At 40.3% G+C, this 15,292-nt stretch overlaps 1 protein-coding gene across 4 annotated transcripts in view; it reads right to left on the reverse strand.

The window, feature by feature from the left end:
* Positions 1-11,534: 11,534 nt before the first annotated feature.
* The window catches only part of LOC149205334 (putative ubiquitin-conjugating enzyme E2 23), a 52,526-nt gene continuing 48,768 nt past the window's right edge, over positions 11,535-15,292 (reverse strand). For all 4 annotated transcript variants that reach the window (XM_089395005.1, XM_089395003.1, XM_089395004.1 and 1 more), the window contains 6 exons: positions 14,025-14,183; positions 13,287-13,904; positions 13,074-13,143; positions 12,561-12,700; positions 12,134-12,445; positions 11,535-11,985 (listed from right to left, as the gene is read on the reverse strand). In XM_089395005.1, coding sequence (XP_089251131.1) covers positions 11,698-11,985; positions 12,134-12,445; positions 12,561-12,700; positions 13,074-13,143; positions 13,287-13,904; positions 14,025-14,183 — 1,587 coding nt within the window. In that variant the 3' untranslated portion in view covers positions 11,535-11,697. The remainder of the gene's footprint in view (positions 11,986-12,133; positions 12,446-12,560; positions 12,701-13,073; positions 13,144-13,286; positions 13,905-14,024; positions 14,184-15,292) is intronic.

Below are 15,292 nucleotides of genomic sequence, written 5' to 3' on the forward strand. Positions count from 1 at the left end.
ATATTCCTAATTCAAGACCTAATCTAGCACACACCTCTCTATCAGGGACCAGTTTGTCTAATGTCATCATATACCCATTTTGTACCTCTGGATTTGTATGGGGGTTAGTCCTAACCCCACCCCTAGGTGCAAGTTTTCCCAACCAAGATGGAGAGTAGTATTTTGGCATAAAGATATACGCCAAGGTATGTAGTGGAACATTGAATTTATCCCACTGTGCACACACAAAATTGTAAATAATATCATACAAGTAGGGATCTTTTTGCTGAACAATATCTTTTATTTGCCACAAAATGTTATCCATCTGCTCATACACCTCCCCAAGCACTGGTGCATTTGTATCTGCAAAACAAATCATGTTATAAATGGGCATGGTGTATTGCAAAACATCCTTCGCACGTGCCCAAAACAGAGCATCAAGAGTCATCTCCTCCACCTCTTCAAAACCTTGTATGCCAAGTGTGATTGGAGCCCTATCCTTTAATACCTGCCTATGTTGACTTGATATCATCCTACCCAATGACTCTGTTACCTTCAAAAGGCACCTGAAGGTGAGGTAATAGATAGCAAATCTAGTCTTCGCAATCTTCAACAGCTCCAACCTTGAGTGGCTGTGGAAAAGCCCATGTATATTGCTATGGTTGGTAATAGATTTTATCATTCTCTTGCTTCTCTTGTACAAATCACCAATCCATCTGTATTGAGGTTGTTTGTTCTTACTAATATCATGCATCAAAAGGTGCATTGTGTGAACCAAACACCTAGCCTGAAATATGTTGGGTTATTTATCCTCAATGATTCTTCTTGTTGCCTTACAATTAAAAGCATTATCAATGATGACTTGGATGACAGTGTATGGCCAATACTTTCAATTGTTTGAAGTCATGGTTCTGCAATGTTGATGGTGGTCTTGAACTTTTTTGAGTAATCATATGTTGAAATGAAGACTACACCACTAGCAGACACACCAAGAACACTTATCAATGGCTCTCCTTTTACATTTGTCCAGCCATTAGATATAATGGATACCCCATAGTCATTTCAAGAATTTGTCAATTTACCCAAAGCATGTGTTATTTTAGTTTATTTCATGATCAAGTCACACGGTTCTAGCTTTGTCATACTCAGGGCTCTTGTACCCTTTAGGGGCATCATTGATGCCGGCAACCATTTCATGCCAGTAAGGAGAGCGAAGAACATTCAACAGTATTCCACATGCATAGAAAAACCATAAAAATTTTGCGTCCATATCATCCCTACACCCTTGATCAAGAAAATCTGATATGGTTCGACGCCTTAAAGGGATGTTTATGCTTGTACCTCCATATCCACTACCATGGGTAGATGTTGATGGAGTTCTTAGTCTATGTGATTGTGGGCTAGTGGTGTCATGTTCAAAGTCACCCGTTGATCTTTTCGATTCGTATTGGGCTTCCTCCTCTTCCCTTGTGTATTTTGCTCATTGAACTTGTGACACACTTCCACAAGTTTTGGTTCCTATCTGTTTATTTCCTCCCATGCCATTTTCCCACTGAGATGTTTTCTAGCACGAGTTGCATAAGTTTTTTTGTAATGGAGACATGTAAATTTAGTGGTTCCACCCCCTTTCCCTCATTAAATCCTAGTAACATATTTCCACAAAAGGATTTGGTACACTTTGATTTTTTTCCCTCATCATCTCCACTCTCATTATCCTCCTCCTCTTCCTCTCGGTACTCCTCTCTAGGGTTTTAATCCTCCACCACCCACTTCTTCATCATCTTCATCACTTTTCTTCTTCTGCTCCCCAACACCATCATAACAAAAAAGGGAACCAACATCAAGAAAATGCCAAGCCATATAGCCATGATGTTAAAAGTTTTGAACTTTAGTGGGGTTACAGTTTCTTGATTGCAATAAAATGGAGGAATGGGAATGTGAAAGAGAGGAGAACATCTTTCATTTAACAATGAACATATAAAAAACACAAATGCTACATGGAAAAGTAAAAGCAATGGGAATAGACTCTAGACCCTACCTCTTTGGCTCTCCAATGATGCCTTCAATCCCAAGCTCCAATCTCCCTTGCAATCTTCAAGCAACCCTCTCAATCTTCCTCTCACTCACCTCAAGCTCCAAATGCGAATGATGCATTGTGGGAGGGGAGGAGGGCTTTTATTTCTTTTGTCCTTTTCCCTCCCTCCCACCAAAAAAAAAATTCATGCCCTTTTTTTTGCCAGGTGAGCGCTTTTTGGCAACATGGGAGCGGTCGAGAGCAATCACTCCCCAACTTAAAAATTCACTCCGAGAGTGAACGAAAGCAATCATGGAGCAACCACTCCCTGACCGCTCCCTTGTTCGCTCCTAGAGAGGCAAGGAGTGAAATTTTTTTAAGGGAGCGCACTCCCGAGGTCACTTTAGATCTGCTCCTGAATGGAGCGCACTCCCGGAGCGGATTCAGGGGGGTGCTCCCCCACAGCCCTAGTAAAGACTTGCTCATTCAACCACAACTTGGGATCCATATTACATCAGTTTGAGAAAGAAAATCAAAAGAAACTAGTCTTACTATGCTGGAATTGCATGTGCTAAAGGACAGTCAAATGCTCCAAGGAATCAATTAAATATTGGAGTTTTCTAATGTAAAGGAAACTAATCTTAAGATGCTGGAATTGCATGTACTAAAGGACGATAAAATATGCCAAGGAATCAATTAAATGTTGGGGTTGTATAATGTTTGATGTTGAGGTTCTTGTTATTATTAATTTTGATGCATTGATAGCCTTTAAACTTCTTAGCGGTTGTTGTGGGTAAAAATGCCTATGCAGGACGATCCTATCCACCTAAGGTGTGACAGTGCCTTAGCAACAAACAAGGACAGTTATTCTGGCTTCTTCCTTTATGAAATGTGAAAGAAGAGAGATCAATAGACTTACCGGTGTCTTCCGTTTGTCCCTCGATCCGGTCTCTCTTCTCTTTGGGAGTTCACAGCTACTTGCCTTCTCACTCGCCCAGCTTCAACAGGTTCATGCAAGATCACAAGAGAACAGCTACTTGCCTTCTTGCTTGTCCAGCTTCAACGGGTTCCTGTAAGATCACAAGAGAACAGCTACTTGCGACAAGAGAAGAACACTACACAAAGACAGATATTCACATTCATAACTAGTTTAGGATTAGAAATAAACCAAATACACTAATGCAATCATACATCAAGAATACATCAGTATATAGGAGAAACCAAGATAGCTTTATTGATTAATAACAAGGTTCAGGAAGAGATACAACCCAGAGGGCTCCAATCCAGCATCTCCTTCCCAGCAAATGGAATTCCTATCTTCACCCCCTTCAAAGCATTACGCACCCAATGATTCCAATCTCAAACCAACAGCGATTCTTTGCAATAACAAAATTCCAGCCCCCTAGATCTCATGGAGGAGAGATCCATATATAGATGTTTGGAGAGAGGATGAGTCAGCTTGAGATCTGACTAGTGTCCTCTTCCTCTGTCAGTTCTTGATTCCACTTGGAGGTTCTTGCTTCCACTTGGAGATTTGGAACCTCTTACTCATCACCAGTCGAATTCCCTGAGGCAAGTGTCATTTTGGAAGCTTCCTGGGTTTTGACACCTTGAGAAATGAGCTTGCCACATGTCCACTCTCGTTCAGCGCAGGTAGCCAGTGTTCCCTTTGACATTCAACGCAGGTAGCCAGTGTTGGCTTTGACATTCAACGCAAACAGCGAGTGTAGCCACTGAAATGATCCTGAATTGACTTGTTTTTGAGCAGTTTCTGGTGGAGAACTTCTGTGAATTGCTGTGGTTTGTTAGCCTTGTTCCTCTAGGGGTAAGAACAACATGTTTAGGGACTTTGGATCCCTTAAATTATGGACATTTCATGCTCAATGCTGTAAGGCACAAAAATGTCTATAACAGTTGCCCCCTAAAGTATGAGGCTGTTTATCGGGTGAAATGCTTTATCAGGGGGATCCGAAGTTCATCCAATGCCGGGAGGAGACCTGTAATAAGATACAATACAATACATTATTTTTCATACTGCTTTCATGATCTAGCTGAGGCGGGCATTCCCATGCTCAACTTTATAAATTCATTTTTCTGTACATAGAACAAACAATTGTCTGATGGTAGACTGATAATTTTGATGAAATTATCATCCTTTGAGTAGGATGATTATCTACTGCAATGATGTACATGTCAATGTCTTTATCTTTCCTGAATATATATCGCAGCCCGGATGGATGAAACTAGATCCGGGGTCTTCAAACTCGTTCGATCTTCACTCTAAGTACAAGTCGATCCATGTGAGAAATGTTCTGAAGTCGAACATGGAAAGACATCGCTTGATTACCGGTCAATGATGTAAACCGTTAACAAGCGCGAGAGGAATCACCGATAATGATAATGACCCTCAAGGTACTGCAGTACAATTCACGTGATGTGAATAAAGGACTTGGCGTCGAACACCACGCAAAATCTTTCGGTCGAAGGTCATTGATGTATACCTGTCGCCGGAAATGAGAAACTTGCCATTGAGGCATGCAAGCTTCAAAGTACTGAAGGGGTTGTTCCTAGATCAACTTCTTGGATAATGAGCTGATGTCGACAAGAAGTGATCCGTCAAAGGAGGGCCTTAATGAATCCCACATCAGTGACACGGAACGGAGCTAATGATTTTGATGGAGGTGAAAACGATCTGTGACATATGATTCAGGGTGGCGGTCATGAAAGGATGAAGGATAATGTATGGCAGTGGATGGGACACGGTTGACTTTTTCTGAACGACTTCTCTTGAACATATGGCGACACTGATGCGATGGATTGGTAACATTACCCCAAATATGGATGGTATGGCGAGACCATGGTGATGTGACCGGTGAATGAAACAACCCAACCCGATTGTGGTACGGAGGAAAAGTGTCATGTTCAAGAGCGACTTGCTACCATCAAAGTTTTCTTTAGTTTCTCCCAATTTTTCCCCAGTCATTGTTGACCAGTACCTCTTTATTTTTGTCAAGCTTGAAGAGGATAACATATGCTTGTTCTATAACATGCCCTTCGGGCAAGCCCATCGCTATGTTTTAACGAGCCTAGCGATAGTGAAACTCGTTCTCGTCTAAAGAGAAGTTTGTCGCTATTTAATGATTTTAACGAGTCTAACGACAAGGATAACTCGGTCCTTTTCATTTTTAGAGAGTCTGAAAAGGTACATAAAGTTAACTCCAAAAGTCCTTTTTCGTCATCTAATCCCTTAAGTCCGAAAAAGTATAAAACAATACAGAAGGGATGAGTTTTCGATAGTTTTAACGAGCCGAACAAAACAAGCGCTCGATCTTTTTGTGCAATAATCACTCAGGTCCAAAAAGATTAAAATCTAGAGGAGGGATAGCTCTTCCGGTCGCTTTAACGAGCCGGAAGGCCAAAACTCGGCAATCTTTTCATATTTTACGAGTCAGATGAAAAGAGCTTAAAGAAGACTCGTCTTTTGAGGAACGAGTGATAAACAGGGTTAGCAGCTGATTCCAGGTACAAGTTGGAATTTTCCAATCACGGCAGTGTCACAAGGATGGCTAGGTGTAATCACTCTTCGCAGTTGTTCCTCAAAATGGGTAAACAATCATATGGAGGTGAACGATCAGCCAATGGAAAAGTGGAGGTGACGGTGCAAACACGACCAAGGCTTTAATGGCTGATTATACTACATTCACTGTGGTTATTTACCGGGATAGTTCATTTTTTAACGAGCTTAAACGCGGGTGGAAACATTTGCTCGGTCTTATGTTTATTTTTTAACGAGCATGAACTATGTGCTAAAACTGCTCGGATCTTGCGTTTATTTTTTAACGAGCATGAACTGTGTGCTAAAACTGCTCGATTTTATGTTTGCATGCCCCCAGCATAATAACGCAAATCGAGGTGCATGCATATTGGTCACTATTTAAGCATAGTAACGCTTGAGGTACAACCCATTACGGGGCTGCGCCAGTGGAATTCCGTCATAATCCATTAACTCGTAGGCTCCTTTTGCTAACACTCGTTTAACAATATAGGGGCCCATCCATAAAGAATTAAATTTACCCGCTCCCAATTTATCGGATTCTTGATCGTAAAGCAAGACCAAGTCACCTTCTGAGAAGACACGGGGTTTGACATTTTTGTCGAACTGCGCCTTCACTAGTTTCTTATGGGCTTCGTTAGCCAAAGCGGCATCACGACGGGTTTCATCCAATTGGATTAATTCCAAGAAACGGGTCTCTTCTTTTGAAGTTCCGGGGAGGAGATCAATTGCGAGTTTAAGAGACGAGATTTCACACTGGATTGGCAAGACTGCTTCCAGGCCATACACCAGTTGGAAAGGTGTGAACCCGGTCGCATTCCTTACCGATGTTCGGTAAGCCCACAAGGCTGAGTACAGGATTAGGTGCCACCTTCTTTTGTGAACTCCGATCATCCTTTGCAACATACGCTTCAGGACCTTGTTGATTGCTTCAACTTGTCCGTTGGCTTGTGGATAATACGGGGTAGAGCTGTCGTGAGATAGCCCTAGCTTGGCAGCTAATTCAACCATCATGTGATTGCGAAAATGCGATCCATGATCTGTAACTATAGCCTGTGGTACGCCGAACCTGGCGACTACATGATTGAAAAAGAAAAGGGCAGTTGTTTCACCAGTGACTGGGGAAAAATTGGGAGAAACTAAATAAAACTTTGATGGTAGCAAGTCGCTCTTGAACATGACACTTTTCCTCCGTACCACAATCGGGTTGGGTTGTTTCATTCACCGGTCACATCACCATGGTCTCGCCATACCATCCATATTTGGGGTAATGCTACCAATCCATCACATCAATGTCGCCATATGTTCAAGAGAAGTCGTTCAAAAAAAGTCAACCGTGTCCCATCCACTGCCATACATTATCCTTCATCCTTTCATGACCGCCACCCTGAATCATATGTCACAGATCGTTTTCACCTCCATCAAAATCATTAGCTCCGTTCCGTGTCACTGATGTGGGATTCATTAAGGCCCTCCTTTGACGGATCGCTTCTTGTCGACATCAGCTCATTATCCAAGAAGTTGATCTAGGAACAACCCCTTCAGTAATTTGAAGCTTGCATGCCTCAATGGCAAGTTTCTCACTTCCGGCGACAGGTATACATCAATGACCTTCGACCGAAAGATTTTGCGTGGTGTTCGACGCCAAGTCCTTTATTCACACCACGTGAATTGTACTGCAGTACCTTGAGGGTCATTATCATTATCGGTGATTCCTCTCACGCTTGTTAACGGTTTACATCATTGACCGGTAATCAAGCGATGTCTTTCCATGTTCGACTTCAGAACATTTCTCACATGGATCGACTTGTACTTAGAGTGAAGATCGAACGAGTTTGAAGACCCCGGCTCTAGTTTCATCCATCCGGGTTGCGATATATATTCAGGAAAGATAAAGACATTGACATGTACATCATTGCAGCAGATAATCATCCTACTCAAAGGATGATAATTTCATCAAAATTATCAGTCTACCATCAGACGATTCTCTGTTCTATGTACAGAAAAATGAATTTATAAAGCTGAGCATGGGAATGTCCGCCTCAGCTAGATCATGAAAGCAGTATGAAAAATAATGTATTGTATTGTATCTTATTACAGGTCTCCTCCCGGCATTGGATGAACTTCGGATCCCCCTGATAAAGCATTTCACCCGATAAACAGCCTCATACTTTAGGGGGCAACTGTTATAGACATTTTTGTGCCTTACAGCATTGAGCATGAAATGTCCATAATCTAAGGGATCCAAAGTCCCTAAACATGTTGTTCCTACCCCTAGAGGAACAAGGCTAACAAACCACACAATTCACAGAAGTTCTCCACCAGAAACTGCTCAAAAACAAGTCAATTCAGGATCATTTCAGTGGCTACACTAGCTGTTTGCGCTGAATGTCAAAGCCAACACTGGCTACCTGCGTTGAATGTCAAAGGGAACACTGGCTACCTGCGCTAAACGAGAGTGGACATGTGGCAAGCTCATTTCTCAAGGTGTCAAAACCCAGGAAGCTTCCAAAATGACACTTGCCTCAGGGAATTCGACTGGTAATGAGTAAGAGGTTCCAAATCTCCAAGTGGAAGCAAGAACCTCCAAGTGGAATCAAGAACTGACAGAGGAAGAGGACACCAGTCAGATCTCAAGCTGACTCATCCTCTCTCCAAACATCTATATATGGATCTCTCCTCCATGAGATCTAGGGGGCTGGAATTTAAGCAGAGAAAAGGAGTTATCAGACTGGTACCTATGCTGGTTACAGGCTGCAAAAATCAGAGATCAAAACAAGGCAAAACAGAGCAGAGAACCCCAGCTGCACAAGGGCAGACTGGATCAGCGCAACCTCAACACAGGGGTTTTGACATTCAGCGCAGGTAGCCTTCACGGGACCTACGTTGAAATGCAGAATCCCTTCACTGGGTCTGCGCTGAAGGAGAAACTCTCGTTTCTCACTGGTTCTGGGTCACAGATTGCTATTTAATTCACTGTTTCAGGCCAAATAAAAGCAACAAGCAAGGTGTAATCAAAGGGATGCTTTGAGGGGGTACTAAGATCTATCACAAAGGATCATCAAATCATTTGTGAGTCCATTGTTCAGATCATAGACAAGTCCAGTGATTGGATCAAAGCAGCAACTGTCTACTTTGCATCCGGGAATAGCAGATGCAGTTCGATTGTTGCTGTCAAGTCTATGAAACAAACAATGATAGAAACACAAATAAAATGACTAAACAGATCTCCCCAGCGGAGTCGCCAATTTGTTGTGGGGAAAAATGCCTATGCAGGACGATCCTATCCACCTAAGGTGTGACAGTGCCTTAGCAACAAACAAGGACAGCTATTCTGGCTTCTTCCTTTATGAAATGTGAAAGAAGAGAGATCAATAGACTTACCGGTGTCTTCCGTTTGTCCCTCGATCCGGTCTCTCTTCTCTTTGGGAGTTCACAGCTACTTGCCTTCTCACTCGCCCAGCTTCAACAGGTTCATGCAAGATCACAAGAGAACAGCTACTTGCCTTCTTGCTTGTCCAGCTTCAACGGGTTCCTGTAAGATCACAAGAGAACAGCTACTTGCGACAAGAGAAGAACACTACACAAAGACAGAAATTCACATTCATAACTAGTTTAGGATTAGAAATAAACCAAATACACTAATGCAATCATACATCAAGAATACATCAGTATATAGGAGAAACCAAGATAGCTTTATTGATGAATAACAAGGTTCAGGAAGAGATACAACCCAGAGGGCTCCAATCCAGCATCTCCTTCCCAGCAAATGGAATTCCTATCTTCACCCCCTTCAAAGCATTAAGCACCCAATGATTCAATCTCAAACCAACAGCAATTCTTTGCAATAACAAAATTCCAGCCCCCTAGATCTCATGGAGGAGAGATCCATATATAGATGTTTGGAGAGAGGATGAGTCAGCTTGAGATCTGACTAGTGTCCTCTTCCTCTGTCAGTTCTTGATTCCACTTGGAGGTTCTTGCTTCCACTTGGAGATTTGGAACCTCTTACCCATCACCAGTCGAATTCCCTGAGGCAAGTGTCATTTTGGAAGCTTCCCGGGTTTTGACACCTTGAGAAATGAGCTTGCCACATGTCCACTCTCGTTCAGCGCAGGTAGCCAGTGTTCCCTTTGACATTCAACGCAGGTAGCCAGTGTTGGCTTTGACATTCAGCGCAAACAGCTAGTGTAGCCACTGAAATGATCCTGAATTGACTTGTTTTTTAGCAGTTTCTGGTGGAGAACTTCTGTGAATTGCTGTGGTTTGTTAGCCTTGTTCCTCTAGGGGTAGGAACAACATGTTTAGGGACTTTGGATCCCTTAGATTATGGACATTTCATGCTCAATGCTGTAAGGCACAAAAATGTCTATAACAACGGTAAAACCTTGTGGCTTACATTTTTTTATCGATAGTTTATCCTCTTGGTTTATGCATCCATCAGATACAAGGTTCTTAACACATTCTATCTCTGTACCCATTAGGTGGCATGGTGGTTCTATTTCAATCTTAAATAATGGCCTAAGAATTTTATTGTAATATTTGGATCACACTATAGCAATCGATTGTAATTGCATTGTTGCTAGTGTGCAGAGATGCTTTGGGGGGTTTATAATTTACGAGTCAAAGAGACAGTGAGAGAATAGTCTCTACAGGAGATATATTGCCCACCAATAGAGGCCTTTTTCAACCTGCTTCAGCATGGATAGGAGAATAATCACATATGAAGAATAACATGAAGTAGAAAGGGATTTTAATATACAACGAGACATGTTTTTACCTCAACTGAAGGGAACCATTTAATTAGGTAAAATATTAATAACCCTAACCCTAAAACAAAAGACCGATTAATTCAATGAACATCATTTATTTGAGTAACAGCTCATATCAACATAACCAGAAAGCTAAATTTCACATCGCCAACCAACTATTAAAAGCTAATAGCACCACTGGAATCCATAGAATTTAGGAAAGCTTCAAACAAAAAGTAAAAACAATCTTTGAATCCAACGCTATAGTCTCCAAAGCCGAACTCCTCTAAGGCATAAACAACTTTAAGTTATTGTCTTGCATCTATTTACCATAATCAAACATCAATTCCAATACATTAATGCATTTCTAACCACAGATAATTAAGAACTCGGCCATATAACTATTTTCACCATCATTAGCAGCTAACACTCTTGTTATATTGCCCGTCCTGAGAACAGCATTCATACAGCCCAAATTCACAACACCTTATGTATAAGCCAATAACCCATAATACCATCTTAAGTGATCCCCCTCTATACCATCACATATCCAAGCCTTAAAATGCAGAGATCTATCTAACATTCATTGCATAGACAACTACCCTAACAATGCTTGGACTACATCTCACCCGCATTATTAATCAATGTAAATATGTGTATCCTCACCTGTATGCACTCACTTCTATTGTTACACTTATTAGCACCCGCAATCCTGATATATAAACCCCCTACCCCATTTAATTATGGTGGTTGCAGTTCACAAGTTGCATAATTTCTATTAGCATATTTTCAAATTGCATTATTCCTATCATCACAGAATGGCGTGCCTCCAGCATTAAGGGAAGAATCACTTGAAATACAACCATTGATTTGCTAGCCATCATCTTCATTCTGCATGCATTTGGAGTTGACTTGCATCATGCCATATGAGTGATCAAGAAAGACAAATTTTTTTGTATATAATTTCCAACAAAATAAGTCACTATTTTGCAAGCTTTAATGGCCTACAGTCAATAGCATTTATTAACTACCACTATAGGAGAATTCCTGTGTGCAGTTGATGAAGCTATTCTGACAGTTGACTAGTCTAAAGCAAACAGGGAGACCAGACAATACTTAGCCATAATTCTATACAATTTAGTGATTTACATGACACGACACACCAGGATATCTACAAAGTATTTGATTAATATACAACAAACAACTTTATTAATATACAAAAATAGCATACAAGAGGTTTGAGAAAACAAAGATGATTACAATATCTAGCAAGCTTCCATAGAATATCTTAATAAAGCGCAAACAGCTTCTACAGTCTTTGGTATTGAAAAGGACCAAACAAGGAATACACCAAACAATCCAAAACATTCAACATATTAGTTTCAAATAGGAGCCCTAATTCAAATAGTAGCCTTCTGAACATGTCCAAAGTGCTCTGACACATTTAGAAATTCCTCACAATCTGCTCCAACTTCCTTAAATGCTGAAACAAGCTTTGGAATAAGCTTAGCCAACATAATCTTGAAACCAATCGAGCTGGTGCTTTGAGTGTCTGCCCTGTCATGCACTCCCATCATTGTTTCTCCTGAAAGACATCCGACTTGAGCACCCATCATATATGCATTGCAGGCAGCAAGAATATAATGGCCCCGTTGGCGGAAGTGCTCTCTCACAAATGATTCAAAATGCTGCAAAAAATGTAAGGAACAATATAAGGGTTCTACAGTTAAAAGCTATAAACAATCAGATGGAAACAGAAATAAATTATACCTGCCTAAAGAATAACTTTTGAAGCTTAACTGTCAGATTTGCATGAGCGATCTCAATGAATCATACCTTTGGAGGTTTACGTAGCAGATATAACATTGATTTACAGGATAACAAGAAAGAATTTTCATTATATGCCAGAGAGTTCTTCTCCCCTTCAGCTCTACCAATCTGTTTCTCATATCCAGCCTCGTTGAAGTAAGGCTTTGAATTTAATACGAGACCTTGAAGTGAAACAAGAACTTGAAGGATGCTTGAATTCAACGGGTCCCAAATTTCATTCCCTCTGCCTGTCCATGTGTTTAAAAGACTAAGGCAGATCTTCCCATTTTCATACAGATTGGGATTTAATCGAAGACCACCAGAATGATAGTGTACTGACTGCGAGGATTGAATCATCAACCCAAATAAAATAAATAAAACATCACATGAGATTTAACAAGCAGAAAGAAATAAAAATCGTGTTTACATGAATTTTCTATAAAAATAAGCTTACTGGTGGAGTTCGAGGATACTCTGATGGAAGATGAATATCAAAGAAGAAAAGGCCATCTTGATATGGTGTGCCAGCTGCTCCAATAATTACAGCCCTAAGTAAATCTATCCGATCCTCATAGACTCTAACATAAATCGCGTCTGTCCAGTTAAAGCAGAGTTCATAAGATTTACGTATATAATAAAGTAGAAGACCAGAGGAGGAGCTAAAACATTACTGACAAATAACGGATGAATTGATTTGATTTTTATAACTAACACTAGACAGCAGCATATTTCTGGAGGATTTGGTGAAAGTCTCCCTATTAATATAGAATAAATAACCTGTCAGAAATCTAATGAGTTTTTCTGTGACCAACAAATCACTCTAATGGCAAACTAGCATTGCCTACAAAACATGAGATCAAATTTCACTTGAGAGGCTGGCATACAATATTAGCAGAGAACTGAAATTACGGACAAGAAGGATCACAAATAATTTTTAGTAAAGAAGTGAAATGCCTGCAGTGCTTACCCGGCAAATTCTTTTCTAAGATAGCCCACTCTTGATGAACTTTCTTTGTCCATTGATGCTGACCAGTAGACTGTACATGAGGACACAAATTTTCATAATCTTCTTCAAGAAATTTTGAGCTTTTTTGACACCTATCAAGCAGATACACATTCATATAAAATCTTTGAAATCCACTTGCAGTGATAGAGCCACAATGCCATACAAAAAAAATACCTGGCTGGTTTTGTTCAAGAAGAAATGGTCCATGGGATCCTTCACAGTATCAAGATGATTTAAGTATCCAGATTCATCGTTGTCAGAAGTAGCCAAATCAGACAAAGGATCCTCCTTTTTCTGTTTCTTAACAGTATTAAATGTACATTCCCCTGAATCATCTACACATTTTTTGAAACACTGTACTCGATCGTCAACCCTACAAACACTGTATTTTGATTTATCTTTTGGAGTACATAACTCTGCTTCCTCTTTCCCTTCTTGCATAGCTGAGTCATCTATAGGGTAGAGTGCATCCATCGATTCCAGCAGATGATACTGTGAACCTCTCATGAATTCTTTTTCCTTGAAAATGTCCAGATCAGTCCTATCAAGAATATGTTTCTGGGCACGCTCTCCATGATTACTCAAATTTGATGCATCTGGCAGCATTTTGGACTCTCCAAACCCAAGCAAACCCCTGGCAAGCTGTGCAACAAATTTAAAAGCAGCTTGAGAAATTGAAAGAGTTCCACTATCACCTTGGTTCAATCTTTCCTGTGCATGAATAGCACTTTTCCCATGTGCACTATTATGATCACTGTATGCATCAATCTGGCACAAAGAATATTCCTCGACCTGTTTCATTCCACCGATCCATCACTTACAAGTAAAGACACTATATCCCAGACTTTAACGTATCATAACCCCAACAAATTCAACCAAAGGAATTCCTGAAAGACCTGTCTTGACTCTTACCAGTTGCTCCTGATCAGGTATATGCATTCTATCAGAATCAGCAATCTCCCAACTAGCAGCATCGTACCTATCATCCTCAGTTTCCTCATCAGAGCCACTCTGGATTGAATCATCTTCATATTCATCTTTGTGAACAACATCAATCTCTTGAGGTCCAACCTGCAAGAAATAAAGAAAAGCAGAACAGTCATGCCAACTGCTAGGAATGATCTAGCTATAGCCAAGGAAAGTAGGCTGCCAATGTGAAAAAGCAAGGCAACATATAGAATGGCACTGTGAATGCAATCATGCTACAGAAAAATAGATTTTATTACAACGTTATAAGGTTTACGCCATCAAATATCCTCCATCTGCATGCTTCTTGGATAGAGAGAAGACTTATCGTCACTAGAAAACATAGTTATATAGTATGTAATGCCAATGCAGCATATAAATATCATGCTTATTTGAGTGGTTTCTTTATATTACATGAGAATGCTGCCATGACATCTCTTTTTTGTTGTAAAATCATTCCAGAGCCTTCGTTAAAAAGTTAGATCACATGCATTATTGTCTCCTTCAAAAAGTAAACGCATCTATGATATACAGGTAAGATTTTGAATAAAGTCCTTCCTAAAATTGGTTCTTGAACAATATGATCAATTCTCACCTCCAATTATCTTACATCAAACTTAAATTGCAAAACTGAAATCTTTAAAACGTTGTAAATATTCAAAGAGAGGTTAGTATCTGTTTCAATAAATGACAAGGAATAAAATCTTGAAAAGATGAGCCATATGACCATTTCCAAATATTCCATATTGGACGTTGTGCATCCAATATGAGTTGATGTTGGGAATGATAGTGCCGCAAAAGTTTGTTTGTCAGCTATAATATTTGGGTGCAATCAACTCCTCTCCATGGCAGCCAATTGCACAAATCTGTGTCCCAAAAATCACCCTATGTATGAAAATCACATCCTTGTGCTGAATACTCAATGTCGGGCCTGAGTTTTCATGTTCCATACATGCCTCAAAGTCAAAACCAAATGCTGCCTCCTCCCATTCCTACAAATTTCAGCACTAGAGATGGAAATATACACATTTTTTTTTGCTCCCCACACAACCTAGTGCCCAACTAGATCAGATGGCATGAGTTAAAAAAAGAATATCCATAGTCAAGCAAAGATAAGTAATTTTATTAATGTCCAATGAATAACCACATAAAGTAGGTCAATGAAACTGTTGGGAATCATGATGTCAATACAAAGTGAAAGCACTAAAATAGCT

The sequence above is a fragment of the Pinus tabuliformis genome, chromosome 1_2, assembly GCF_031772625.1.
Source record: "Pinus tabuliformis cultivar Carrire ecotype Pingquan chromosome 1_2, CPIR1, whole genome shotgun sequence".
Classification (NCBI taxonomy): Eukaryota; Viridiplantae; Streptophyta; class Pinopsida; order Pinales; family Pinaceae; genus Pinus; species Pinus tabuliformis.